This window comes from Monodelphis domestica, chromosome 7, assembly GCF_027887165.1.
Source record: "Monodelphis domestica isolate mMonDom1 chromosome 7, mMonDom1.pri, whole genome shotgun sequence".
Classification (NCBI taxonomy): Eukaryota; Metazoa; Chordata; class Mammalia; order Didelphimorphia; family Didelphidae; genus Monodelphis; species Monodelphis domestica.
The window spans coordinates 12,830,149-12,857,881 of record NC_077233.1 but is presented as its reverse complement, the minus strand read 5'-3'; the positions used below and the strand labels follow the sequence as shown (position 1 = coordinate 12,857,881).

The 27,733-nt window shown below is 55.2% G+C and overlaps 1 protein-coding gene across 3 annotated transcripts; it reads right to left on the bottom strand.

Moving 5' to 3' along the window:
- Nucleotides 1–1,543: 1,543 nt before the first annotated feature.
- On the bottom strand, nucleotides 1,544–27,311 carry LOC100010037 (solute carrier family 22 member 13). 3 transcript variants are annotated; one of them, XM_007500593.3, is made up of 10 exons: nucleotides 26,441–27,180; nucleotides 10,337–10,440; nucleotides 10,055–10,209; nucleotides 8,764–8,932; nucleotides 6,764–6,884; nucleotides 6,576–6,670; nucleotides 5,107–5,321; nucleotides 4,479–4,587; nucleotides 3,650–3,865; nucleotides 1,544–3,069 (listed from the first exon to the last, which is right to left on the bottom strand). In XM_007500593.3, the coding sequence occupies exons 1-10, from the start codon at nucleotides 26,822–26,824 to the stop codon at nucleotides 2,976–2,978; spliced, it is 1,662 nt and encodes a 553-aa protein (XP_007500655.1). In that variant the 5' UTR covers nucleotides 26,825–27,180; the 3' UTR covers nucleotides 1,544–2,975. The 3 variants fall into 3 exon arrangements, with proteins under 3 accessions (XP_007500655.1, XP_016280107.1, XP_007500657.1); XM_016424621.2 differs by lacking the exon at nucleotides 26,441–27,180 and adding an exon at nucleotides 13,239–21,083; XM_007500595.3 differs by lacking the exon at nucleotides 1,544–3,069 and having other exon boundaries at nucleotides 3,666–3,861; nucleotides 26,441–27,311.
- Nucleotides 27,312–27,733: the final 422 nt, after the last annotated feature.

The following is a 27,733-nucleotide window of genomic DNA, read 5'->3' as shown; positions in this document are numbered from 1 at the left end:
ACTAGGTAAACATTAGGACTTGTACCCAGAGGGGCAGGGCCACTGTAGGAGGGGGGTGCAGGAAGGGGGAGGCTAAGGCAGCAGCAGCAAGACCAGCTGTGGGAGCCCAGAAAGCCAGCAAAGTTAGACAGAGGAAAACTGTCAAGGCCTGGAGAAATCTTGGAGGTCATTTAAGCAGCCAAAACTACACATTTTGCAAATAAAGAAACTGAGGCTCAGGGAGAGGAAGTAACTTCATTGGCTATTCAGAGTCAGCAGGGACCTTAGAACCTTTCTAATCTTAATACCCTCATTTTAACAGATGAAGAAACTGAGGCCACCAGAGGGGAAGTGTCCTGCCCAAGGTCCCATCGCAAGTCTGAGGCATAGGTCAGACAGGAACTCAGTTTTCCTGATTCCCCAGCCTGATGTCAGGGCAGGTAGGACATGGCCATGGAACCCTGGCTTGTCACCCACTTAAGAGATTCATGGAAACTCAGGGCTAGAAATGATTATTGAGAGGTTACTGAGACAAGAACTCTCTACAATGTCCCTGATTATAAGGAACCTACCCTTTGCTGGAGAGAACTCTAGGGAGAGGGAAACTGAGGCAGCCTGATCTATTTTAGGCTAGTTCAACTTGTCTAGAAGTCCTTCCTTAGGTTAAGCCTATAGTCCAAGCAGAATAGCTCCCTTCTTTCTGCCTCTACCTTGTCAAGCCAGAGCCCAGGTCTTGTCGGCCCCCAATGGCTCTGGGGTCTCCTCTTTTGCACGCTTTCTTCAGCATTGGACTGCAAACTCCTTGAGCCTCTTCTTGTGTCCAGAAGGCTTACCATAGAACCTGGCATACAGTAGGTGCTTAATAAATACCTGTTGATTTGGCTTCCACATGACACCTTTCAAATACTTGAGCACAGCTCTCATCTACCAAGCTGCCCTCCCCATTCCTCTTCTCCAACCTAAACACACTCAGTTCCTTCAATTGACCCTCATCAGACATAGCCTAGAAACCGTCTAATCTAATTTCCTCGTCGGATCATGGCTGGGGGACCTCCTCTCCAGCTTGTCATGTCCTTCGTAGAACATGGCATCCAGATCTGAGTGTGAAATTGCAAGTGTGGTCTGACCAGGGCGGAGGACAGCAGAAGAATCCTCTTTTCTCTAATCCTGGACATTATGCCTCTTAAGGAAGCTCATGGCTGGTTGTGGCAGCCTTTTTCTCCTCATCATTATCATTACCCTTGTGGCCATTTGCTGTCGACTTTTATTAACTTTGCAGGCTTCTGTGGGGAAAATCTTTTTTTTAATTCTTTATCTATTTATTTAATCCATTTAGAATAGTTTTCCGTGGTTCCATGATTCCTGTTCTTTCCCTTCCCTCCCCCCCCCCCCCACTGCCCGTAGCTGATGTGCAATTCCCCTGGGTTTTACATGTATCCTTGATCAAGACCTATTTCCATATTATTATTACGTGCAGTAGTAGAGTGATCATTTAGAGTCTACATCCCCAATCATATGTGAGGAAAATCGTATCAGCAGAAATGTCAATACAAGACATAAAGCCTCCAAGCCAAAAAGAGAAATCGGTTTATTGAAGAGAGAGCCAATCTCACAAAAAAGCCGGACTCTGGTCAGGACCAAAGACTTTGAGCCTTGTGAGTGGCCTTCTTTAATACCAAAATGATACAAAGTTTGACAGGTTCTTAGATGAAACGAATGAAAAGTTATACAAAATATCAAACCAGAATGTAAAAACTAAAGCATCTCCCAAACAAATAATAATTGTTTAACAGTTGGGCCAAAATAGTAGCCAATCAGAAGAAAAGAGAGTGTGTCACAGGTGACAAAGCAAGACATAATTCTGCACTGGGGCGCAAATGTAAAGGCCACCAAAAGTCATCCAGGGTGGTAACTGATATCTATTCCGGGGATTATTCCAGGGATAAGGATGCGTAGAAAAGTCCCTACTCTCAACTTTTGCTATCATGGTTTAACTTTGTCAGAATTACATCTTGATTGCATCAGGAACATCTGCTAGGATGCTAGAAAAACAAGTTTAAAGTTCAAGGCTGCACTGTTGGTGATTAAATCAAAACATACTAATATACTACTAAAATAATCCTCAAGGAAGGGGGTAGGGGATTTCACATCCACGTTTCCCAAATCCCTAGGATATATTTTTTCATGAATTATGGTCTGGCCATGTCACTCACATTTTGAGCCTGTGAAATTGATTTTTTGAACCCAAGTGTGCACTTTACATTGGATCTCATTCAATTTCCTTAGACTGGGACAAGTCATTTCCTCTCTTGGGGCTTCAGCTTCTTCTTCTATGAAATGAGAGGCTTTGATTAGGGGAGCATTCAAGTCCCTTTTACCATGCACATTCCGTGCTGGATGAGCCTAGGAGAGGAGTTCCTGCCTGTCTCAGGCAGAGCCAGTGACTTCAGGAAAGCTCTGCCTTGTTACCCAATAACTTCTAGTAATAGGAAATGAAATCCAACCAAATTTTGTAAGCATTTACCATGTTCAAGTCCCTGTACTAGGAGGTGGTGGTACAAAAGCAAAAGTCTGTCCTCAAGGAGTTTCCATTTTATTGGGGGCAGGGGCATAACACGGAAAGCTGGGAAATAGAAAAGTGCCTGCCTTGATTCCTGCTCTGAGCTTTATGTGGGAGAAAACTGGGGCCTCCAAGAGAAGGAGAGGAGTACATGGAGGACTGTCAAGGCAAAGACCAGGGGGTTGGAGATAAAGGGTCTTCGAGGGGAATAGCTAGAAGGAGCTGCTAAGAGATGCATTGGATTGTCACTCTGGTGTCCCAGGGGAGAGATGGCCAGGAGTCCTTGGGCTGCAGGAGGCTGAGGAAGCCAGGCTTGGAGTGATGTCCCTTCCATTGAGGTCAGGTCTGGAGTGAGAAGAGCCCAAGTGTCTGGCCCCACAGGGCCCTTACAATGGAAGACAGTGGCATTTCTGCCTGCCACTGGGCCCCTGGCTCCTCAGCAGTAGGTGCTGCGAGGATAGTCCACACTTGTGTTCTCCTGGGCTGGCGCCACTCCTTTTTCAGTAGGGTGAGGCTCTGGATTCTGGGTCCTGGGGAAAGCCAAGTTAAATGGACATTTATGAAGCACCAACTATGTGCCAGGTGCTAAACTAAGCCCGGAGATACAGAGGCAGGCAAAACCAGTCCCTGCCCTCCAGGAGCTCAGAGACCAGGGCAGAGAAAAGCAGGCAAATGGGGAGATCCCAGGGCCATTCAGAAGCTTAGGACTGGGCCTTGGTGGTGCTAAATCTTCAAGCTAGATCTTCATAGCTGAGACCAGGGCATCATGGGAAGAAGTTCTCTTCTGAATGGACATCACCCCTCCCTCTTCTCCTGCAGACCAAGAGCCCACAGCCCCCTCCCCATTTTACAGCCTCTGCCTCCCCCTCTCCCAGGGGCCTCTCCCACTGACCTGGCTGGGTAGTGACCAACCCACCAGACCTCCTTCCATCCTCTCTCCAAATTGAAAATATTCTGGGAACCTCATCCATGTTGGGTGACTAAAAGGGCTGCATCTGCCCACCCGGAAGCTGGATTGACCAAAGGACCCCATGTCTCCAATAGTACCCTTCCTGGCACCGCCCCAGGCCAGGGAGGCCTCCCAAGGATCTGCCCCAGGGGAGCACTTACCCTCTGGGGGGCCTTGACTTCGGGTCATCTATGTTGTCTTGTAAGGTCTTTCCTTTGGTTTCAGGAAGCATTATACAGAGGATCCCGACCAGGGCTGGTAAGGTCCCATAGATGGCCAAAGGGATGGCAGGGTGGTGCTCCCCCAGGAGGCTCACCAGAGGTGTGAGGATGCCGGCGATCCGGGAGAAGATGGCCACCATGCCCATTCCTGTCTGCCTAAGGAGAGGGAAGGCACTGAGCCCAGGGTACCAAGGGAAGCAGCTTGGAGGAGCAGCCAAGGCCTGACTGGGCTCTGGGCTGGGGGGGGGGGGGTCAGGTAATATAACACAGAGAACCCTGGGTTTGGAGCCAGAGAGGCATGGGTTCAAATCCCTTCTTGGATACATGATGGCTGTGTGACCCTAAGCAAGTCACTGAAATCTTTCTGAGCCTATTTCCTCATTGTAACATGAGGAAAATAATATCACATAACCCACAGGGTCCTGAGAATTCATTGAGAAGATGGAATCTTTGGGGGCAACTTGGTGGCTGAGTGGATGGAGAGCCAGACCCAGAGACAGAAGGTCTTGGGTTCCAATCTGATCTCAGATACTTTTTAGCTGGGTGACCCTGGGTAAGTCACTTAAGCACAATTGCCTTACCCTTACCACCCTTCTGTCTTGGAACTGATACCCAGTATTGATTCTAAGATGAAGTTAAGGGTTTTATATTTTTTAAAAAGTGAGAGAGATGATGGGGACTTCAGAGGGCTCAGCAAATGGCAGCTTGACTTATCTCAATTTTCTTGTTATCTAGGTTCTGGGTTCTAGGAGCTGGCCTCAGGCCTTACCTGATGACAGTGGGGAAGAGCTCTGCGGAGTACACATAGGAGATGGTGAACCCTGCGGATGTGGCGAACTTCCCAACCACAGCCAGTACTGTGCTGATGGTGGGATAATCTGGGGCACAGGGGACAAAAGTCAGTCAGAGAGGGATGTTCTGCCTAGGCCTGGAGAAAGGACTGGCCCAAGTGGGAAAGAGAGCCTTGTTTGTCCTTAGAAGGAAGACCTAACCACTACCACCACCCCTGGGCCTACCCTGTCCTGAGAGCAAGTGACCTATAACCTCTCACTCCCAAACTCAGCAGTTGCCCCAGGATCTGAGTCCTACTAAAGTATTCATCGCTAAAGGGACTCTAGGTGTCTCCCTCTGCCACCCCCTGTCTTTGCATAGTTATCTGCTTTTAATACTCCAGCCCAAAAGAAGGGCTCGTTCATGGTGGAATTTCAGGCACCCGGTCAGGCTGGAGATCTCTTAAAGAGGTCGCCCCAAGGCTTGGCCTCCAGGGAACAGCTGTGGGGAGCCAGTCCTCTCTCTGAGTGACTCCTGGAGCTGGTTTTGTCTTACTCTTGGTCACAGTCCCTTTGGGGGACGATGATTTGTGTTTGGGGTCTCAGCCCTCCCTGACAACTCCGTACTTGAGGGGATGAAGATGATAATGAGGGACATGACGCCGCCTGCGATCAGCATCCCCATCTGGCTCTTCTTCCTGCCAAACTTTTCCATCATGAAGCTGGTGGACAAACGGGCAGGCACCTCCACCAACCCGAAAATCAGCTGCGTTAAGTAGATGTCCAGGCCAAAGCCTCCCACGTTGAGGCCCAGGCCGTAGTAGCCAAGGCTGTCGGCGAACCTGCGGGTAATGAGACCCTTGGTGTGGTGGGGTCAGGGCACACTCCTGAACAGCCATCCAATGTGCTACTCCTGATAACACAGGCATGGCCCACCTTGCCACAAAGACCCAAAGGCCATAAGTCCAGGAGCAGGTCCACACGTCCCCCCTTGCCTCCAGGAGCCAAGGTTGGGGGGGTAGAGAACCCTGGAGCCTGTTCTCCAGGTGGAACACTAACACTTGGAGTGGTGCGCAGCTGAGGGCACAAGGGAGGCACTCAAGCCCCCAGGTTGCCCTCTGGATTCCTTCCTCCTAGTCCTGACGCTTCTGCTCCAGCCCCAAAGGTCACACAGTGCAAGAACCCTCTGCCCTTGCCTCTGATTGAAGGGCTTCTCTCCAAAGCTCCATTGACAGAGGGTGCCCAGGTCACCTTGTTCCTCTCTGGGCCACGCTCAGAACTTCTACCCTGCCCCCAGCTGGGTACCTTTGTGCCCTCCATCCATCAGCCTCTTTTTATGCTGTCTTCCCCAGGGAGAATGAGGGCTCCTGGAGGGCAGGCCCTATCTGTCTCTCTACCCGTATCCATAGTCCCAGCACCTGGCATGGTGCCTGGCAAATGGTGGGCATTTGATAAATACTAAGTGACTGGGGCAATGGACTGTGCCAAAGACCAGGGGTGGGAGATGACATAGAGAACACATGCAGGCGAATGTGGCTGGAAGGGAGAGCATGCTAAGGGGAGTAAGAGCTACCGAGGAAGATGAGAGCAGAGAGCCTCGATGGCATGGCCCAGGGCTGCTGTTTTCTCAGGGGAGACTGGAGTAATTTATCCTGAAAGCAACAGGGAGCCATGAAAGGTTCTTGAGGTGGGGAATGACATGGACAGCTCTGTGTTTTGGGAAGGTATTTCAGCAGCTTATGGAGGATGGGTTAGAAAGAGGAGAGGCTGGAAGCAGGGTGGCCCATGACACCCTTTATGCTCTGCAAAGGGAGGAAGCATCATTGAGAATGGGCCAAAGAAAGAAGGAAGATCGGCAGAAGAATGTCCACTCAACTCAATACCTCCGGTGGGAAAATCCATCAAAATGAAGCAGCAAGGTAGTTACACTCCCTGGCTGTGTGACCCTGGGCAAGTCACTTAAGCACAAGGGCCTGGCCCTCACCACTGTTAGGCCTTGGAACCCATCCTTAGTACTGATTCCAAGATGGAAGGTGAGGGTTTAAAAAGGAAAGAAAAGAGAAAATCCCTCAGGAGAAATGCACGGACCAACTCACCAGACGCAGAACAGAATGAGCGTCACCTTCCGGAGCTGAGGGTGCCGGAGCAGGTCCAGAACGTTTCCTTTGGGTGCCGTCTTCTCTGGAGCCAGCTGCAGGGAGACAGAGTCAGGGAGCCGCCAACTTCTGGTCCCCGGGGCCCCCCAGTGGGAGCCCGGCACCCCCTGCACCCCAACACAGTTCACCTGGCTGAGGGTCTCAGGAGACACACTGCACTTGTTCATCGCTGCCGCCTTCTGGATCAGTTCTTTGGCCTCCTCCACTCTGTCCTGGGTCAGAAGCCACCTTGCAGATTCGGGCAGCACCCTGCAGGATGGAAGGAAGGAAGAGCTCAGGGCTGCCCATCGCCTTCCCCCACGGCCCCATTCCTGGGCTTCAAGGCCCTCATAACCAGGTGCCAGGGTGGACAGTCTGTGCCAGTCCCTGAAGGAAGGGGTCCCGGCAGGGGGGTGACTCCCAGAGAGTCCAGGCTCTGCCCGGCTGGGATAGGGCATCACAAGAGTAAGTGCAGCACAGGGCCTGGCACAGTCAAAGCTCCAGATCAATGATGGTTGCGTTATTCCTGATTTCACAGGCCATGGACTGTGAGGACATTGGCATTAGGAAGACCCAGGTTCAAATCCTGCCTCTGGCACTTAACTTCTCTCTCTGAGCAAGTCATTGAATCTCCCTGAGACTCAGTTTCCTCATCTGTGAAATGGGAAGAGTGCCTTCTCCCTCCCAGGGTTGTCGTGAGGCTCAAATAAAACAATGGACATGAAGCTTTGGCTGTTCTCCCAGCCCACACTCCCGCAGACCCTGGCCCTGGTGTCCCCTGTGCCCCAAAGTCTACCCTTCTCACCTCTGATGACCAGGTTTCCTGCGTTGCTGCAAGGCTTAGCTTTGATTCTGCTTTCTGCAAGAGCCCGTTACTACTGCTCCCATCCCAGTTACTGTGCATACCACCACCACCACTACCACCAGCGGCCAGCAGGTATCTAGCCCCTTAGAAGGGGGCTTAAATTCTTTATACTCAGCTCCTGCCATCCCGATCCTCACAACAGCTCTAGGAGGCAGGTGTGATGATCACCCCCATTTTTTACAGATCAGGAAACTGAGACCAGGTGAAGTGACTTGGCCAAAGTCCCACAGCTGGTAAGTGGCTAAGGCAGGATTTGAAAACAGGACCTCTTGACTCCAAGTTTAAGCACCCTCTGGCGGCTACTTTTGTGAGAGGATGCCGTTTCCCTCAATAGAATGAGAGGTCAGGGGATATTCTAAGGACGGATATTTTTATTTTTGTCCTTGTATCCTCAGGGCACGCACAGGGTTTGGCACATAGTAGGGCTTTAATAAATGCTTCATAAATCTTAACTTATAATTTAATAAATGAAGGAATAATAAATGCTGTCATAAAATAAATTCAATAAATATGAATCAAATGATTTACAAACCTGAAAGTACCATATAACAGTAAGTTAGCAAGGGCATTCCAAGGCCTCCTCATCTTCCTCTTCCTCCTTCTCCTCACCGGCCTTTTCTCCCTTCTCTTCCTCCCCTCTCTCTCCTCCTTCCCCTCCCCCTCCTGTTATCCTTCCTCCTCCCTCCTCTTCTTCCCCTCCAGGCATTTGTTATTCTTCCTTCTAGGGACAAGAACAAGGTCTCCTCTTCTTTCCTCCCTGAGACCCCCTCTTCGGCCCTAAGAGATAGAACAAAAGCTGCTTCAGTCACTGAGCAAAGCTAATGGGTTCATCCGGGGCTTGTCCTTGAGGCTGCCGGCTGGCCCAGAAGTCTCACAGTCCGAGGCCCTGTCCTGAGCTGGCCCCTGGCGTGGTCTTTGTGACTCCCCTGCCTCCCCAGCGGCAGGGGCAGGGGCAGGGGCAGAGCTTTCTTCTCCTGAGCCCCTTAGACAGTCACCGAGGTCAGGGCACACAGCAGGACACATTAAAGAATAACTGAAGGGTTGCCAACCGTGTGCCAGACTCCCACCCGCAGCTGACAAGGTAGACATTGCCCTCCGTATCCTGGAGTGTAAGGTGTGGGGCAGGTCATGGGAAGAGGGGGGCAATGGGGCAGGGGGGGCAAGAAGCAAAGGTGGGAGGGACAGAGGAGCTGAGGGAGAGGGTGTAGAGGGGAGGGGAAGCCCACATAGTGGGGGAGTGGGGCCGGGGACCCCAGGGGTGCCACCTGCCCTGCCCTTGCTCACCACCAATAGAAGAACAGCAGTAAGATGGGGGAGGTGCCCACAATCTGGAAGAGCCTCCAGTGGCGAATCCCATAGGCCAGGCCGGCCAGCGCCATCTGCCCCAGTGAGAAGGAGCACTGGGAGATGACCACAGCCTGGGTCCGTTTGGAGGCGCTGACCCACTCTGTGGCTGGGAAGGAGAGAGAAAGAGAGAGAGGTCTCAGGTTGAGAAGGAGGCCAACCCTTTGGTGGGTCACAAAGAGTTTCCTGCCATGATTCCCCTCAGCGGGTCTTCCATCTACTGGGTAGAGAGCCCGCATGGTCAGTCGGGTGCATGGGATCTCCCCATGAGAATGTGAACTCCTCAAGGGCAGGAACTATTTTTGTCTTTCCTTCTATCCTGCAACACATAGTGCTTGACACATAAGGAGTTCTTTTAAAAAAGCAACCTTACCTTCTTTGCTAGAATCAATGCTAAGTTCAGTTCCAAAAAAGAAGAGTGATAAGGGCTAGGCAATGGGGCTTAAGTGACCTGCCCAGGGTCCCATTGCAAGGAAATATCTGAGGCCACATAGTCAGTTCTTAATCAATGCTTATTGATTTGACTATTATTGACTGATTCTCAGTCTTGGGAGGAAGGCTGAAGAATGATTTTCTTCATTTTATGGATACGGAATGATTCTCCCAGGGCTACATGAGTGCATAATTGGGACAAGAATGAAGGTTTCTTAGTTCTAATCCCATATGCTTGACATTATCCCACAGGGTCACTTGCCTAAGTTATGGAAAGAAATGAAATTTAGGCTATAACTGGGAAAAACCTACAGGCCGGAGGGCTTCCTGGAGAAAGTGGGCTGTCAGAAGGGTGAGCATGCCTGGCTACATGGCCAAGCAACAGATGGATGACATTGGGTTCTTCTATACTGTTCTGCCTCCACTCCAGGACAGTGGGGCAATCCCTTAATGAAGCTACTGGGTCAGTTTGTTTGCTGGTCCCTAGGGTTTTCTATGTTAATCATCATGTAGTCAATACCCAGCAAGCACCCTTTTTTCTCTTTAATTTCTCTAGTCCTGTCACAAATCACTGGAATTTCTAGTTCTCTGAACTAGAACCCACAGGCAACTTTCTCCAGGTTGATGCCCTTCCTTCTTCCCCTTCCCTTAAATGTTTGTAATAGCTTCAATGACCAGAGTGTTTAGGGAGGGATGCTCAAGTTCATCCACAAGGATCCCTAGATGTGGGAGGGAAGTCAGAGTGGGTTCCCTTAGTCACCTCCCTCAGAGGAGCTGGGGACCTGCCCAGGACACTCACTCAAGGTGACATTGCTGATGGCATAGCCAGCCACTGCCATGGCCACGGCGAACCGGAGAGCCATGTAGAGATAGAAGTCTGGGACAAAGGCTGTCCCAATGCCAAACACAGCATGAAGAAGCAGCAAGATGAGGATGGTGGGTCTGCGGCCAATCCTGAAGGGACAACAGAGATTGGGGCAGGTCTGAGGAAGAAGATCTGACACCAGCCCCGAGGGGTCCCCTCCCATGGGAGAGAAGATTAACTCGGGCAATTGCAGGTGAGAGTAAGGGGATTTCTTACTTGTCACAGAGAGGTCCAAAGATGGCAGCCCCAGCTAGAAGGCCAGTCATATACACAGACTGGGAGGTCTCCTTTTCATGCTTCCGGTCACAAACCAGGTCAAACTGAGATGAGCAAATGAGATTGCTGTAGGTGTTTAACAGCCCATAGGGTAGGAGATGAGATAACTGAGCCTGAAGAAGATGCTGCCCTCCCCCATTGCTGGACTGGGGGCCATTGTAAATGGGGGGAACGGAATAAATAGTGGAGAGGGCAGCATCTCCAGTAGTTCTAAAGGATAAACAGTAAACAGAGACAGACAGACAGACAGACACACAAACACACAAACAAAGAGTGTAGGGGGTATTTGGCAAAACTAACTGCTATAACAACAGTCTGACAGTATTTGCAGTGTTCCCCCACTCTACCAAAAGGCAAGAAGTAAATGTTCTCATCTCTTCTTCTATGCCAGTTTGGGGATTATAATCATGTTCTTTCAATGGATGTGATTTTCATCATTGGCTCTATGGTTTTCTTGCCTCTGTAGATTTTGTTTTGTAATAATTCATGGATTTAGAAAGGCAACAGGTATTCGTTAAGCATCTACCATGTGCCACATATGATTTTATTGGATTCTCACAAAAACCTTGGGAGGTAGGTGCTATCATTATCCTCATTGTACAACAGAGGAAACTGGGGCATAGATTGATCACTTGCCCAAGGTCACATGGCTAGCAAGAGTCTGAAGCTAGATTTAAGACTTGGGTCTTCCTGACTCAAGACCTAAGGTTCTATCCACTGTGCTACCTAGCTGCCTTAGAGCTAGAAGGGACCTCGGAGATCATTTAGTTCAACCCCTTCATCTTACAGATGAGGGAACATTAAGTGACTCACAGAGATAGTAAGTGGCAGTCAGAAGTCAAGGCCAGGTCCTCTGACTCCAAAACCAATGCCCTTTCCACTGTCCCACTCGAGGTCTTTCTGGGTGGCTCGTAGTACTATAGGCTCCGATTCTAGGCTCTTCCCCCTCTTTCTCCCTGAAGAATGACTACTAGAGTTCAAAAATCCCTTACTGCAACCCATAGCCTAGCAGGAACCTCCTTGATGGCCTTCCAAACAAGTGATCACATAGCCTTTGGGGGGAGCTGTCCAGTGATGGGGAACAAACTCACTCCCATTTGACTTTTGGATCACTTCATGCTCGATTCTATTCAATTCTTCAAACATATATGAAGCACCTATGACCTGCCAGGTGCACTGCTAGTTGGCACAGGCAAAAAATGGACCAATCCTTGCCCTCAAGGAGTTTACAGTCTACTGGAGAGAGGGAGAGACAACAAATACCCAGAGAAGTAAATGTGAAGGCATTTGAGGAATGATTTATAACTGAGGAACTAAGGCTTCATGAAAGAGATGCCACTTGAGCCCTGATGGATGAGACCTGAGAGTAGAATAGATGAGGAAATACATTCTAGAAAAGGGGCTGCATGAGCAAAGCTATGGAGGTAGAACTGAAAAGACAACTGTAGGAACCACTTGATTGGGAACATCATCAAGGCCAAAGAGTTGTATTTGATTCCAAAGGCAATAGAGCCTTGAAGGGTTTTGGAGCAGAAGAGGGGAGTGCGACACCATCAGAGCAGAAGAGTTCGGAAATTATTTTGGTCACCATGAAGAGGCTAGATTGGAGACGGGACAGACCAGAAGCAGAGAATCAGGGGGTCCTTATCACAGTGTAGGTAAGAGGTGCCGAGAGCCTGACTTGTTAAGATAGTGGAAAGAAGAGGAAAGATGTACGCCATTTTGTGGAGACTAGATCCACTAGGGCTTAACATTCATATGGATTGATGGACAACTGATTGGATACGTTGGGAGGAGATGAGATGACTTGGATTTCAAGAGTATGGAGTCAGGTAACTGATAGTATGATTACCCAAGATCACACAAATAATGAGAGTATTAGAATTCAGGTGTTCTGGGGGGCATCTGGCTAGTAGCTCAGTGGATTGAGAGCCAGGCCTAGTGATGGGAGGTCCTAGGTTCCAATCTGGCCTCAGACACTTGCTAGTTGTGTTACTCTGGGCAAGTCACTTAACCTGTTTGCCTCAGTTTCCTCGACTGTAAAGTAGGCAGGAGAAGGAAATGGCAAACCACTCCAGGATCTTTGCCAAGAAAACCTCAAATGGAGTCCCAAAGAGTTGGACAGGGCTAAAATGATTTGACAGCAATAAACCATAATTTGCAATTGAACTGTGGCATAAAGATGTGTGGTCAGAAGAGAAGGCAAGAGGTCATTTAATGAAAACAAAGTCTGTGGCTACAGATAGGAATGACCATCAGAGGGTTTCTCTGGGACCCACCGACCATGGAGCTGCTTCCGTATTGGAGAGATTCCATAGGGAGGATTTAAGGGAGGATCTGGGAAGATAACTGCATAGGAAGAGCACACACGGATGAGTGGTAGTCATGGGAGGGACTGGCCACAGGAGAGTCTGTTGAGTACAGAGTATGACCTTGCTCATGTTTTGTGTCCGTGGTTCACCGTTGGTTCGCGTGGATTGACCTTATGGTCCACTAAGAAGACCTCAAACAGATCCTTTTCACCAGGAATAGATGATTTTCAAGATTGGAAGTCAGACTTTATCTCCACTAAAAGGTATTACACTTGGCCCATTGTTCCCACCCATGAAGACCCACCATTCAATTTATGAGCTATTCCTCCTTGATGGAAGCAGAGGATGCCAAGAGAAAGAAAGAGGATTGTGATATCTCAGGCAGATTGGAGAAGAAAGCTCATGTCAGACCCAGAAAGAGAGAAAAACACTTTTTTTAAGAGGCAAAAGCTTGGGTCTCTCAATCTCCCTTGGGTCCCCTTTTATTCCTCTATCAAAGGAAAGGACTGGAAGCAATAGCCTCTACATACCCCTTCTGGCTCTAGACTGAAGATCCTATGACTGCCCATGGGATCTTGGGAAACTGATCTCTTGGTGCCTCGATTTCCTCCTCTATGAAATGAGGTTGGATTTGATGGCATTTGAGGTCCCTTCCAGCTGTAGAGCCATGATTTCTTCCATTTTTTAAAAAAAAGGCTTATCTTCTGTCTAGAATGGATACTAAATATTGGTTCCAAGGCAGACGAGTGATGAGGGCTGGACAATGGAGGTTAAGTGACTTGCCCACGGTCACCCAGCAAATAAGTGTCTAGGGCCACATTTGAACCCAGGACCTCCTGTCTCCAGGCCTGGCTCTTCAATAACTGAGCTGTCTAGCTTCTCCAGATCCCTGATTTTCTGAGAATCCTGGAAAGGAAAAGCCTGGGACAGGAATAATCTGGACTTTGGGATCTGACTGAGAACTCCAGCAGCTGCAACTTGACGACAAGTCTAAGGTCTCATCTGGGATTCCGAATGTCTCCCCAGAACAGTATGTGGCTCTCCCCTTGATAAGGCTTTGCCAGCTCCTTTATCTGTTAGGAGGGATTAACCTCCATGTCTCTGCTGAGAGTAAATAGCAAGGTGCAAAGAAGAAAATGTCCCCATGAGATTGGGCTGTACTCGGGGGCAGCTGGGTAGCTCAGCAGATTGAGAGCCAGGCCCAGAGACGGGAGGTCCTGGGCTCAAATCTGACCCCATACACTCCCTATCTGTGTGACCCTGGGCAAGTCACTTAACTTCCATCGCCCAGTCCCCACTCTTCTGCCTTGGAGCCAATACACAGTATTGACTCCAAGATGGAAGGTAAGGGCTTAAAAAAAAAGTTAGGCTGTACTTAGCCTCTGGGTTCATCTGTCATCCACACATCATGGCAATAAACTTCCTAGCTGGGTGACCCTGGACAAGTCACTTACCTTCTGTCCGCCAGGTGCAGTGCTAAACATGGGGGGCAGGGAGGGAGCACAAAGAATAGAGACAGGCCTGGAGAAGGGAGGTCTTGGGTTCAAATGTGGCCTCAGCCACTTCCTAGCTATATGACCCTGGGCAAGTCACTTAACCCCCATTGCCCAGCCCTTGCCCTTCTTAGAGTCCTTCTTCAGACAGTAGGTAAGGGTTTAAAAGGGGAAAACAGACAAACACCAGAGGAGCCATCTCCTGCCCTCAAGGAGCTCCCCTTCTAATGGGCAAGCAAGCATGTCAAAGCAAGATGGATTGGAAATAATTAAGTCACAAGGCCTGAGAACGAGGGGGAATGAGGAAGGCCGCTCTTAGAACAAGGTGGTCAGAAATGTGGCCCCAAGTGGGCCCTGCACCCCCCCACACACACACACACCAGAAGAAAATTGGTGGGGAATAACTGAATAAAACGAGCTGTGGTCAATCCAGATGGGACACGGCTCTAGATCGCAGATGGTTCTCCAGGCCAGTCTGGGGCTTTCTTGTGGACTTTAGTGCCAATGGTGAGGAAGCCAGGAGACGCAGATCAATGAGGAGGGAGAGCGTTCTGGGCTCGGGCTGGGAGATGGGGGAGCGCCGTGGACTGGACGGGAGCAGAGCCGGCGATGGCGGGCTCTGGGGGCCAAACAGAGGGTTTCCTTTATAATGGACCCGCAGAGGAGACTGCATGGGGTGGCAGGAGGGGAGAGAGAGACTCAGAAAATCCATGAAAGCTGGGAGAAGAAGCTGGAGGAGGGGGACTTACTGAGGACCTTTTAAAAACAAAATTAACTCCTTCCCTTCCATCTTAGAATCAATACTGTGTATCGGGGTTCCAGGGCAGAAGAGCGGTAAAGGCTAGACACTGGGGGTGAAGTGACTTGCCCAGGGTCACCCAGCTGGGAGGTGTTGAGGCTAGACTGGAACCCAGGACCCCCTAGCTGTCCCCTTGGATGATTCCTGAAAGGCCTGGGGTTCTCCCTCGGAGCACTTGGTAGCTTCCCTCTAAAGGTTTGTTGGCCTTTTCCCTGGGTGGAGGCTTTGGGATGAATCCTTCCACTCTCACAGAATCAGAAACCACCAAACATCGGAGCTGTGAGGGACAGCCAAAACGAATAAGGCTTCCTGTGTGCTGGGCATGGGGCTAATGAGCACTTTACATGATCGCATCTGATCCTCACAACAATGGGAGAGAAGAGCTAGCTAGAGCACTATTTTACATATGAGGACACTGAGGCAGACAGAAGGTAAGTGACTTGCCCAGGGTCACCCAGCTAGGAAGTGTCTGAAGCCAGATTTGAACTCCGGAAGAGGGGTCTTCCTGCCTCCAGGTCCAGTGCTCTGTGCACTATGGCACTATCGAACTCCTGGAAAATGAGCATTAAAATATTTGCTCAGGGAGAGAGCCAGGCCTAGAGATGGGAGGTTCTAGGTTCAAATCTGGCCTCGGACACTTCCCAGCTGGGTGACCCTGGGCAAGTCACTTAACCCCCATTTCCCAGCCCTTGCCACTCTTCTGCCTTGGAGCCAATACACAGTATTGATTCTAAGAGGGAAGGGGAGGCCTTTTAAAAAATGTTGCCCAGCCTGCCCTGTTGGGTCTGCTGTGAAGATGGACTGGAAAATTCTGTGATTTAAAACAGCCTTATTATTAGCTGGACCTCAGAGGCCATCAAGTCTAACCCCTTCACTTTACGGATGAAACAAAACTGGGGTCTTCTTGACTCCTGGCCTGGAACGCTTCTCACTGTACCCTGAGCCATCCAGAGGTCCTCCATCACCTTGTCTGTCCCCAACCAAGCCCATCACCTTCCAGAAGGACCTGAAACCCAGGGATGGGGAGTGACCTGCCCAAAGTTACAGAGTCACTAGCTAGCTGCAGTCAGAATTTGAACCTCAGACTCTTGGCACCAAATGAAGTGCTCCTTCCGTGGCGCTGGCTCCTGGCTTCGGCCAAGCTGGTCCCCAAAGAAAGTTGGAGACACTCAGAACAGGGTTTTGCAGCTCCAGGAGACCCAAGTGCTTCTTGAGCTTCACAATAAGCCATTATTATCCCCATTTTAAAGTTGAGGAAACTGAGTCAGGCAGTGATGAAGTGATTGGCCCAGGTGAGGTTGGATTCCTACTTGGGTCTTCCTGATTCCGGGCCCAGTGGACTTGGGTTCAGGTCCCAGCTCTGCCACTGACGAGGAGGTTAGATTGGACTGCCTCAAATCCATCTCTCACAATCTCACCAATATTAATAAGTGCCCGCCATGCTGTAGGAGCTGTCCTAGGTAGTGAGATCCAAAGCTAAGGAAAGGCAGCCCTTGCCTTGACCAAGCCTATATTCTGTGGGAGGAGAGGGAGAGCAGGCAAGGGGTGCCTTGGGGGCAATGGCCATGTCCACGGCTCCACGGAAGATATAAATGAACACGTGTGGTTTTGGCCACGAGTGCGAAGGTATGCGAAACATTACAACTGACCTAGCTCTCTATTGTCTTTTGGAGTATTAACGTTTTTAGGCTTTTAATTTAATTAACTTAATCTAATTTTTTTACGATCCTGGAAGGATGGGGTCACGATGCTTGGTGCTAGCCCACGGGGTGGCTCGGTGTGCTTGCTTCCGGGCCCCGCTTCCCTTCCCACCTTGAGCAGCTCTCCTGTTGGCGTAATGGGTGACGACGAAAAGCCTCTTCCTTGGCAGCTCGGGCAGAAGTGAGCACCTACAAAAGGTCTGAGCGGGTCAGCTCTGCTCCCTTCCCCAGCAGGAGCTTCCTTGCTCTTTTCCCAGGTGACGTGGAGCTGCCACGCTGGGGAATCTTGCCACCATTTGTCCACGACTTCGTGGATCTCCTCTTTGGGGGTGTCTTTCTTCCTGATCTTAGGTGAAGGGGTATTGCTAAACGAGAGGGTCCAGCCAATCAGGGGTACTTGGGATCCACCAACGTCAAGCGAGGCACGATGACAATTGGCGCTCCGGACATGGTGGCTACAGCGTCCAGGTCCAATAGAGACCCACCTGTCTGAGCCATGCTGGCAATGATGCCCACTTGTCTCCCCTAGAAGTGAGCTGGGGGTGACTGCCAAAGGGAGAAGAGGACTCCCAGGACCACCACCTTCCAGTGGCTACGCCTGGCAGCCACAACCACGCCGAGTCTCCTCTTCCCAGAGGCCAAATGGGTGCTAGACGGGAGAGTGCGGCCGTGGGTTCAGAGGGGAAGTCACGGTACTTGGTCCTCCTCAGGACGCAGCCTTTTGTAAAACTGATGTTAACTGGCTGGTGGATACTGGGGAGATGTTAGCTGATGAAAGGAAACTGGGAGCCTCCTGTAGAGGCCCATAAACGACAGTATTAGGAAACATCTCCCCTCCTGTAAGCTCGGGTTCCTCCTAGAAAGCCGACAGAAGGAGCAGCCACTCGGGGGACCCCATCATCCTCGGAATAATCCAAGAGAGTCAGCCCCGAGTCTGCGCTGCATTAGGCTCTTTTTTCTATTCTGGACTTAGGAGAATACTAGTTCTAGAACCAGAACACACGGGGTCGCCAGGGAACATCGGACACAGAAAGTGAAACACTGTGGAACTAGCCAATGGAATGGACTTTACTACCAGTGGCAATGCAATAATCCGGGAAGGATAGTCCTGAAGGATTTCCAAGAAAGAACCGTGGGAGCAGAAATGCAAAAGGAAAACGGAGGACTCGTCGCGTGTTTACACAGCTATAAGATTTGGAGTTTTGGTTTCATTTACTTACTTGTTTGTTTGTTTATTTATTTGTTTATTTATTTATTTTGACCCCCACCTTCCATCTTGGGAGTCAATTGTGTATTGGCTCCAAGGCAGAAGAGTGGTAAAGGCTAGGCACTGGGGGTTAAGTGACTTGCCCAGGGTCACCCAGCTAGGAAATATCTGCAGTCAGAGCCTCCCAACTCCAGGCCTGGTTCTCTGTCCACTCTGCTGCCAAACTGCCTACAGTAAATCATTTTAAACTCGGATTTATTTCTGACATACAACTTTGTGGAGCTCCGGAAGCCCCCGGATCGGTGGCCTCCTGCTTGGCTCCCTCGGTCAGTCAGTCTCAGTCTAGAACTCCCGAGTTCTCGCTCCGAACCTTTGGCCAATTTCTCCAGCTGTTGGCCAGAGCTGAGCTCTTCCGGCACCCTTGTGGTCTCAGAGGAAGGCGGTGGTCAGCCTTCCGCTGGGCTCCCTTGATCACGCGGCCCACTTCAGAGGGCTCTCCACTGACGTATCCTTCCCCAGGACGCCCCCAGGGCTGTGGATTGCCTTTGATCTCGCCGGGGCTCCTGCCCTGTGCTCACCTGTTCATCCATGAGTACCCGCAGCCCATCCCCGACGAGGGGGCACGACGACCAGGTCTCAGCTGCCTCCAGCGGCTTGGCTTCTCTCTGGCCACTGGCAGCGGATCAAAGGCGCAGGGAGTTAATGCACAACTCGGGCTGGGAAATGAAGCCACGAGGCCAATGGGCTCCTCTGATCCTCTTCATTAGGAGGTGTCTGAGAGGCTCTCCATCATCGCCTCTGCACCGCACCGAGAAGCTCTGGCCTCGTTTGCCCGCAGGCTGGGGATGGAGTGCACCCAGGACCACCCAGCCTTTATCCTCTGGAGGAAGGGAGCGACAGGAAGACCCTCAAGTTTGGAGGAAGTGGAACACGGGAGTCAACCGTGTTCAATGCTAGAGTAGACAGGAAGGATGAGGGCTAAGAAAAGACCCTTCGATTTGTTGATAAGAAATCACTGGTAAAAATGGGAGGCGGTTAAATGGCTCAGGGATGGAGAGCCAGGTCTGGAGTCAGGAGGCCCTGAGTTCAAATCCAGCCTCAAACACTTAGGAGCTATGTGACCCTGGGCAAGTTACTTAATCTGTCTACCTAAAAAAAAAAAAAGATAATTTGCCACTGTTCAGAGAGGAGTTTCAAGTGAGAAACGATCTCAATCCAGATTTCTGGGGCTTGAGAAGCAAATGCAAGCGGAGGCAAAGATGGCAAAGGGTACAAATAGCTGAGGAAGGGAGGAAGAGACAACAAATCATTGAGCTTGAGGGAATGGTGGGGCCAGGTGAAAGGGTCTGAGGATGACGGGGACTTGTTCACTGGCCACAGGGAGAAGAGACTAACCAGGGGGAGATTGAAAATTAAAGATGGCGGGAAGACCGGTGGGACACGTTGGCAAGATTGGGTTGGGACCAATGGAAGACCATTCGTGGCGTATGTTAAGATGAAGACCCTTTCGAGTACTGGTGGGGCCATATGGTTGGAGAGTTCTTCTAGCTCTCGGACTCTGATTCAGTGGGGAAGGGAGATCCAGTGAAAGGGGAGAAAAGGAAATGAGCTGGAGGAAGGGTCAAGTGTCTTCAACCTTACTCTACTCAACACAGCCCAGAAAGCAGAAGGAGAAACTAAACTGGTGCCAGGGCGACTCCCTCCTCTCCTACCCATTCTGACCCAGCCTAAGTGCCATCACCACCAGGAAGCCTGTCGAGGTGGGGGGGTAAAGAAAGAACAAAGCAGGAGCCTTAGGCTCAGTGGCTAACTGGCTGTGTGGCCTCCATGGATCTGATTACAACTTGGGTCCACATTCTTTGCAAGACGATCCCCTTTCTGGACCTCAGTTTCCCCATATGTAAGTCTACCACTGTTGTTCCCTTTGCCTCTAGTGCCTGTGCTGACCTCCTCCGTCTCCACTCCAGGCTTTAGTTATCCCTTGCTGCCCCGTGGCATTCTTTGCTGGGGATCCTCTACACCAAGGAAAGCCTTATTAATCACCCCCATGTGCCAGGCACGGAGCTAGGTGCAGGGGAGACAAAAAGGCAAGTCCCCGACGTGGGGGAGCTGATGACAACCAGGGACAACTGGGGCACACGAGGACACGTGAGATGGGCACAACAAAGGCAAGGCAAGGAGGAGGCGTCGGAGCTGAGCGGAGTGAGGAGGGGAGACAGCCAGGCCTGGGAAGATGCCCTCGAGCTGAGGGAGCTCCCAAGTCCGCGTCCCGAGAAGGCAGCCAGACTCGAGGAAGCACCGCACGGCGCTGCCGAGGGCCCCTGGCACTGCCCCCCGGGCTCTACTGCCATCTACCTCCCCCACATCTGAAGGTGCATCGAGGACACCCTCAGGGCCTCCTATTTCCCTCCCAAGCTGCGGGGCTTCCACCCTTCTGGGATTGTAGCCACTTTATATACTCTGCACATGCTCGGTGGCGGGCAGGTTGTCTGCCTTGTGGAAGCTCTCTGAGGGCAGACTTTGCTCCTCCCTTTGCTCGAATTCCAGGGCTGAGGACGGTGCCCGGCACACAGTAGGTGCTTCATAAACATCTGTGGACCGACTGACACCAAGTTGCTGGGAACGTGAAGGACTTTGGTTCAGAAGCCACCGAAGCCCAGCGGGCAGCGGCGGCTCCCGGTCCTGTGGCCTCCTGAAAGGCCGGGGACGTCCGCCTCTCCCCCGGGCTCCGACCAGAGAGGAAAGAGGAGCAGAACCAAGAAACCCCCGAAGCCTCCCGTTCTCGCCTGCCTCGCTCAGCGGCGACCCCAGCCTTCCAGCCGCACCTCCTCCGGCACCTCCTTTGGCGCTCCGACTGCCCAATTCTCCCCTCTGGCCTCGGCATCCAGACAAGGAAATAGAGGCCCAGGAAGGCCCCCTGGTTCAAGAGCACGCAGGGAGCGTCGGAGCTGCCGGGCTCTTGTTCTCCACCCTGTCTGGCCAGGCTTGGCCATTCCACTTCTCAGCATCGTCCTCCGTGTCTCAGCCCCCAAGACTCGCTCTGTGCACACATCCCGCTGGCTCGGGGAGTTCAAGGATCATCTCCACGCAGCCGCTCCCAGCTCTCTGGAGAGGATTCTGGGCTCTCTGGAGAGGATTCCGGGCTCCCTGGAGCGGATTCCGGGCTCCCTGGAGCGGATTCCGGGCTCCCTGGAGCGGATTCCGGGCTCCCTGGAGCGGATTCCGGGCTCCCTGGAGCGGATTCCAGGTCCCTGGAGCGGATTCCGGGCCCCCTGGAGCGGATTCCGGGCTCCCTGGAGCGGATTCCGGGCTCCCTGGAGTGGATTCGGGCTCTCTCTCAGATTCCGGGCTCCCTGGAGTGGATTCCGGCTCCCTGGAGCGGATTCCGGGCTCTCTGGAGCAGATTCCGGGCCCCCTGGAGCGGATTCCGGGCCCCCTGGAGCGGATTCCGGGCTCCCTGGAGCGGATTCCGGGCTCCCTGGAGTGGATTCGGGCTCTCTCTCAGATTCCGGGCTCCCTGGAGTGGATTCCGGCTCCCTGGAGCGGATTCCGGGCTCTCTGGAGCAGATTCCGGGCTCTCTGGAGCGGATTCCGGGCTCTCTGGAGCGGATTCCGGGCTCCCTGGAGCAGATTCCGAGCTCTCTCTCAGATTCCGGGCTCCCTGGAGCAGATTCCGGGCTCCCTGGAGCGGATTCCGGGTCCCTGGAGCGGATTCCGGCTCCCTGGAGCGGATTCCGGGCTCCCTGGAGCGGATTCCGGGCTCCCTGGAGCGGATTCCGGGTCCCTGGAGCGGATTCCGGGTCCCTGGAGCGGATTCCGGGCCCCCTGGAGCGGATTCCGGGCTCTCTGGAGCGGATTCCGGCTCTCTGGAGAGGATTCCGGGCTCCCTGGAGCGGATTCCGGCTCTCTGGAGAGGATTCCGGGCTCTCTGGAGCGGACTCCGGGCTCTCTGGAGCGGATTCCGGGTCTCTGGAGCAGATTCCGGGCTCCCTGGAGCGGATTCTGGGCTCTCTGGAGCGGATTCCGGGTCTCTGGAGCGGATTCCGGGCTCCCTGGAGCGGATTCCGAGCTCTCTCTCAGATTCCGGGCTCCCTGGAGCGGATTCCGGGCTCCCTGGAGCGGATTCCGGGTCCCTGGAGCGGATTCCGGCTCCCTGGAGCGGATTCCGGGCTCCCTGGAGCGGATTCCGGGCTCCCTGGAGCGGATTCCGGGCTCTCTGGAGTGGATTCCGGGTCCCTGGAGCGGATTCCGGGCCCCCTGGAGTGGATTCCGGGCCCCCTGGAGCGGATTCCGGGTCCCTGGAGCGGATTCCGGCTCCCTGGAGCGGATTCCGGGCCCCCTGGAGCGGATTCCGGGCCCCCTGGAGCGGATTCCGGGCCCCCTGGAGCGGATTCCGGGCCCCCTGGAGCGGACTCCGGGCTCTCTGGAGAGGATTCCGGGCTCTCTGGAGCAGATTCCGGCTCTCTGGAGCAGATTCCGGGCTCTCTGGAGAGGATTCCGGGCTCCCTGGAGCGGATTCCGGGCCCCCTGGAGCGGATTCCGGGCCCCCTGGAGCGGATTCCGGGCCCCCTGGAGCGGACTCCGGGCTCTCTGGAGAGGATTCCAGGCTCTCTGGAGCAGATTCCGGCTCTCTGGAGCAGATTCCGGGCTCTCTGGAGAGGATTCCGGGCTCCCTGGAGCGGATTCCGGGCTCTCTGGAGAGGATTCCGGGCTCTCTGGAGCAGATTCCGGCTCTCTGGAGCAGATTCCGGGCTCTCTGGAGAGGATTCCGGGCTCCCTGGAGCGGATTCCGGGATCTCTGGAGAGGATTCCGGGCTCTCTGGAGCGGATTCGGGCTCCCTGGAGCGGATTCCGGGCTCCCTGGAGCGGATTCCGGGCTCCCTGGAGCGGACTCCGGGTCTCTCCGCATGAACTGCTTTGACACTCTGAACGTGCAGCTATCTCGGACTCCAGCTGTCCCAGGCAGAACTGCTGCCTCCCCTCCTCCTGTGGAGGGCCCCATCCTCATGGGTTCCCCTGCGCCGCCTCCTGCACTGGCCCAGGCCTCGCACAAAGCGGGGCGTCACCCCTGCCCCGTCGGGGGACACCTGGGTCTGTTTCCTCCTCTGTCAGACCGAAGGTTTGGCCCAGAAGCCCTCACGGTGGCGGCAGATCCGGCTCTTGTACTTCCCAGGTTCCGCCCAGCCCGGCGCACTGGCAGCGCCCCTCGATGGCCGTTCTGCCGCGGAGCTTCTAATCCTCGCCTTGTCCTGGAGTCAAGTCTAGACGGGAGCGGCGCGGGCTGGACCGATGGGTGGAAGCGACGTGCCCGAGGTCACACGGCGAGGAAGGGTCTGATTCGAACCCAGGTCCCCGGCCCTCCCCACGGGCCACCTGGCTGCCCCGGGATCTCAGTGGGAGACCCGTCAGGAGGACAAGTCAGAGGGGGGCGGGGGGGGGGGGGCGCTGAGCTGGGAGAGAGGCCAAAGGCGGCCGCTCAGAGATCACCGCAGAGGGCGCGGAGAGGCCGGGAAGAGATCAGCGCAGAGGGCGCGGAGAGGCCGGGAAGAGATCAGCGCAGAGGGCGCGGAGAGGCCGGGAAGAGATCAGCGCAGAGGGCGCGCAGAGGCCGGGAAGAGATCAGCGCAGAGGGCGCGGAGAGGCCGGGAAGAGATCACCGCAGAGGGCGCGGAGAGGCCGGAAGAGATCACCGCAGAGGGCGTGCAGAGGGCGCGCAGAGGCCGGGAAGAGATCAGCGCAGAGGGCGCGCAGAGGCCGGGAAGAGATCAGCGCAGAGGGCGCGGAGAGGCCGGGAAGAGATCAGCGCAGAGGGCGCGCAGAGGCCGGGAAGAGATCAGCGCAGAGGGCGCGCAGAGGCCGGGAAGAGATCAGCGCAGAGGCCGGGAAGAGATCAGCGCAGAGGGCGCGGAGAGGCCGGGAAGAGATCAGCGCAGAGGGCGCGCAGAGGCCGGGAAGAGATCAGCGCAGAGGGCGCGCAGAGGCCGGGAAGAGATCAGCGCAGAGGGCGCGCAGAGGCCGGGAAGAGATCAGCGCAGAGGGCGCGCAGAGGCCGGGAAGAGATCAGCGCAGAGGGCGCGCAGAGGCCGGGAAGAGACCACCGCAGAGGGCGCGGAGAGGCCGGGAAGAGATCAGCGCAGAGGGCGCGCAGAGGCCGGGAAGAGATCAGCGCAGAGGGCGCGCAGAGGCCGGGAAGAGACCACCGCAGAGGGCGCGGAGAGGCCGGGAAGAGATCAGCGCAGAGGGCGCAGAGAGGCCGGGAAGAGATCAGCGCAGAGGGCGCGCAGAGGCCGGGAAGAGATCAGCGCAGAGGGCGCGCAGAGGCCGGGAAGAGATCAGCGCAGAGGCCGGGAAGAGATCAGCGCAGAGGGCGCGGAGAGGCCGGGAAGAGATCAGCGCAGAGGGCGCGCAGAGGCCGGGAAGAGATCACCGCAGAGGGCGCGGAGAGGCCGGAAGAGATCACCGCAGAGGGCGTGCAGAGGGCGCGCAGAGGCCGGGAAGAGATCAGCGCAGAGGGCGCGCAGAGGCCGGGAAGAGATCAGCGCAGAGGGCGCGGAGAGGCCGGGAAGAGATCAGCGCAGAGGGCGCGGAGAGGCCGGGAAGAGATCAGCGCAGAGGGCGCGCAGAGGCCGGGAAGAGATCAGCGCAGAGGGCGCGCAGAGGCCGGGAAGAGATCAGCGCAGAGGGCGCGCAGAGGCCGGGAAGAGATCAGCGCAGAGGGCGCGCAGAGGCCGGGAAGAGATCAGCGCAGAGGGCGCGCAGAGGCCGGGAAGAGATCAGCGCAGAGGGCGCAGAGAGGCCGGGAAGAGATCAGCGCAGAGGGCGCGGAGAGGCCGGGAAGAGATCAGCGCAGAGGGCGCGGAGAGGCCGGGAAGAGATCACCGCAGAGGGCGCGCAGAGGCCGGGAAGAGATCAGCGCAGAGGGCGCGCAGAGGCCGGGAAGAGATCAGCGCAGAGGGCGCGGAGAGGCCGGGAAGAGATCAGCGCAGAGGGCGCGGAGAGGCCGGGAAGAGATCACCGCAGAGGGCGCGCAGAGGCCGGGAAGAGATCAGCGCAGAGGGCGCAGAGAGGCCGGGAAGAGATCAGCGCAGAGGGCGCGGAGAGGCCGGGAAGAGATCAGCGCAGAGGGCGCGGAGAGGCCGGGAAGAGATCAGCGCAGAGGGCGCGGAGAGGCCGGGAAGAGATCACCGCAGAGGGCGCGGAGAGGCCGGGAAGAGATCAGCGCAGAGGGCGCGGAGAGGCCGGGAAGAGATCACCGCAGAGGGCGCGCAGAGGCCGGGAAGAGATCAGCGCAGAGGGCGCGCAGAGGCCGGGAAGAGATCAGCGCAGAGGGCGCGCAGAGGCCGGGAAGAGATCAGCGCAGAGGGCGCGCAGAGGCCGGGAAGAGATCAGCGCAGAGGGCGCGCAGAGGCCGGGAAGAGATCACCGCAGAGGGCGCGCAGAGGCCGGGAAGAGATCAGCGCAGAGGGCGCGCAGAGGCCGGGAAGAGATCAGCGCACGCAGAGGCCGGGAAGAGATCAGCGCAGAGGGCGCGCAGAGGCCGGGAAGAGATCAGCGCAGAGGGCGCAGAGAGGCCGGGAAGAGATCAGCGCAGAGGGCGCGCAGAGGCCGGGAAGAGATCAGCGCACGCAGAGGCCGGGAAGAGATCAGCGCAGAGGGCGCGCAGAGGCCGGGAAGAGATCAGCGCACGCAGAGGCCGGGAAGAGATCAGCGCCGAGGGCGCGGAGAGGCCGGGAAGAGATCACCGCAGAGGGCGCGGAGAGGCCAGGAAGAGATCACCGCAGAGGGCGCGCAGAGGCCGGAGGAACCGGGCCCCGTCCTGGGCCTCCCAACGACCCGAGCCCGCCCTGGGCCCAGAGGACCGGTTCCGGTCTCCAAGGTCACGTGCGGGTCTGGGAGCTGCCGGCTGGCCGCTCTTCTGGGCCGAACGACACCAGCTCAGGGTTTGGACAAGACGGGCCCCCCGAGGGTCCTCCGGCTCCAGTCTGGAGCGCCGGGGGCTCCGCTGGACTCGGCGTCAGGCCGGTGAGCCAAGGAGCCTCGTCCTCTGCCCCGGGGCGCCAGGCACCGGGCCACACAGGACCCAAGTCCTCGGGCTGCCCGCCCTGCCCCGGCTCCAGAGGCCGCCCTAAGCCACAAGGGCCCCGACAGCCGCCAGAGGACGCCGCCTCGGGCAGCCCTGTGGACCTTAGACGGGCCTCCCCTCCCCCCGCGGAGGACCCCCTGGCCGAGGCCCAGCAGAGCAGCTCGGGGCCGGCGTGCCCGGCTCAAAGATCGGGTCCAGGACGCCCTGGGCCGGCTGCGCCTCAGTTCTTGGGCACAAAGGCGGGTCAGAAGCGCCAGGCGGGGGAGGGAGCTGGTGACGCATTGGGGGGAGCCGAGAAGCTCCTGGGGCTGCAGGACCCCCCCCGAGGAGCCTCAGACCACACCGTCCCCTCCCGCGAGGGGGGCAGGGATTCCGGCGAGGCGAGACCCCAGCCCGGGGCGCCCTCCCCACATCGGCTCCCAGGGGCCCAGGGGCAGGCGCAGACCCCACCTCGTTCTCCAGGGACAGGGGCTTCCTCTCCGGGTACTCCCAGCCCTCCTGGCAAGGCTGCGTGGCGTTGAGGCCATACTGCAGGACGTCCTCCAGGCTCCAGTTGGCCGGCGGCGGCGCGTACGCCAGGCAGGCCTCCAGGTCGCCGGCGGCGGTGCGAGGGATGCTGAGATTCAGTCTCTCGCCGGCCGTCAGGTTGGAGCCGAAGTTCTCGACCCAGCGAGGCGGGGCGCAATGGTGGGGCTCGTCCAGGACCATGAAGACCTGAGCGAACATGTAGTAGGCGGACAGGAAGTTGGGGATGCACAGCAGCAGCAGCAGCCGCACCTGGAAGGGGCCGAAGCCCCCGATCTCCGCCAGGACCTGCGCAAAGTCGGCGGCCATGGCGAGCTCGGCTGCTCTGCGGCCCGCCGGCACCGCTCTTAATGTTTAATCCAGCCGGGCGAAGCTTATCAGCAGCTCCTCGTCAACTGTGACCTCAGCGGGCCGCTGCCAGGGATGGAGGAGGCAGGGAGGGGTCCCGGGGGGGCCCAAGCCCGGCCACGGCCCCCTCCGGCGGGGACGAGGCGCCTCGGCGAAGGCTGCAACAAGGCGAGCTCGGACGCCCAGAGGAAGGGCCACCGTCGGCTTGTTGCTTAAAGCCTTCTGACTTACTTTAGACTCTGCCCTCTGGCTCAGCAGGAAGTGTGTCTCTCACACACACACATGCACTCACTCACACACACACGCGCACACACACACACTAATGCACTCACACACACTCATGCACTCACACGCACTCACTCACACGCGCACACACTCTCACTCTCACACTCAAACACACACTCACTCGCACACACACTCACTCTCACACACACTCATGCACTCACACACACACACGCACTCACTCACACACACACTCACTCTCACACTCAAACACACACACACGCACTCACTTGCACACACACTCACACTCACACTCACACACACACACACACACACACACACACACACGGCCAGCCTTATTGATAATCTCATTATCTTGAAAACAGATTCCACCGGCTGATCTGTGCCAGAGCTATCCACCCGGACCCGGCCTGGCGCTCCTCGGACCCTTGAGCCCGCTGGAGCCTCGTAGGGCCAGCATGACGGGGTCCGAGTTGCGCTGGATGGAGCTGGAGAACGTCCCATCTGGAAGGAGGCCTGAGATGCCTCCCAAGAAGGCGGCTTTGAAGGGGAGCCAAAGCTCCTCCTCCTGGCGGCAGGGGAGGCCCACGGAGGGCAGTCCACAAGGAGCAGAAGAGGGAGGGCTGA

What these genes read in the sequence shown, in the direction of transcription:
- LOC100010037 (XM_007500593.3), bottom strand. Translation starts at nt 26,824, where the DNA reads ATGGCCGCCGACTTTGCGCAGGTCCTGGCGGAGATCGGGGGCTTCGGC. An exon ending in CATCAGCAATGTCACCTTGA is followed by an intron (nt 8,933 to 10,054) that starts GTGAGTGTCCTG and finishes TCTCCTTCCCAG; the next exon opens with CCACAGAGTGGGTCAGCGCC. An exon ending in TATCATCTTCATCCCCTCAA is followed by an intron (nt 4,588 to 5,106) that starts GTACGGAGTTGT and finishes CCTGTGCCCCAG; the next exon opens with ATTATCCCACCATCAGCACA.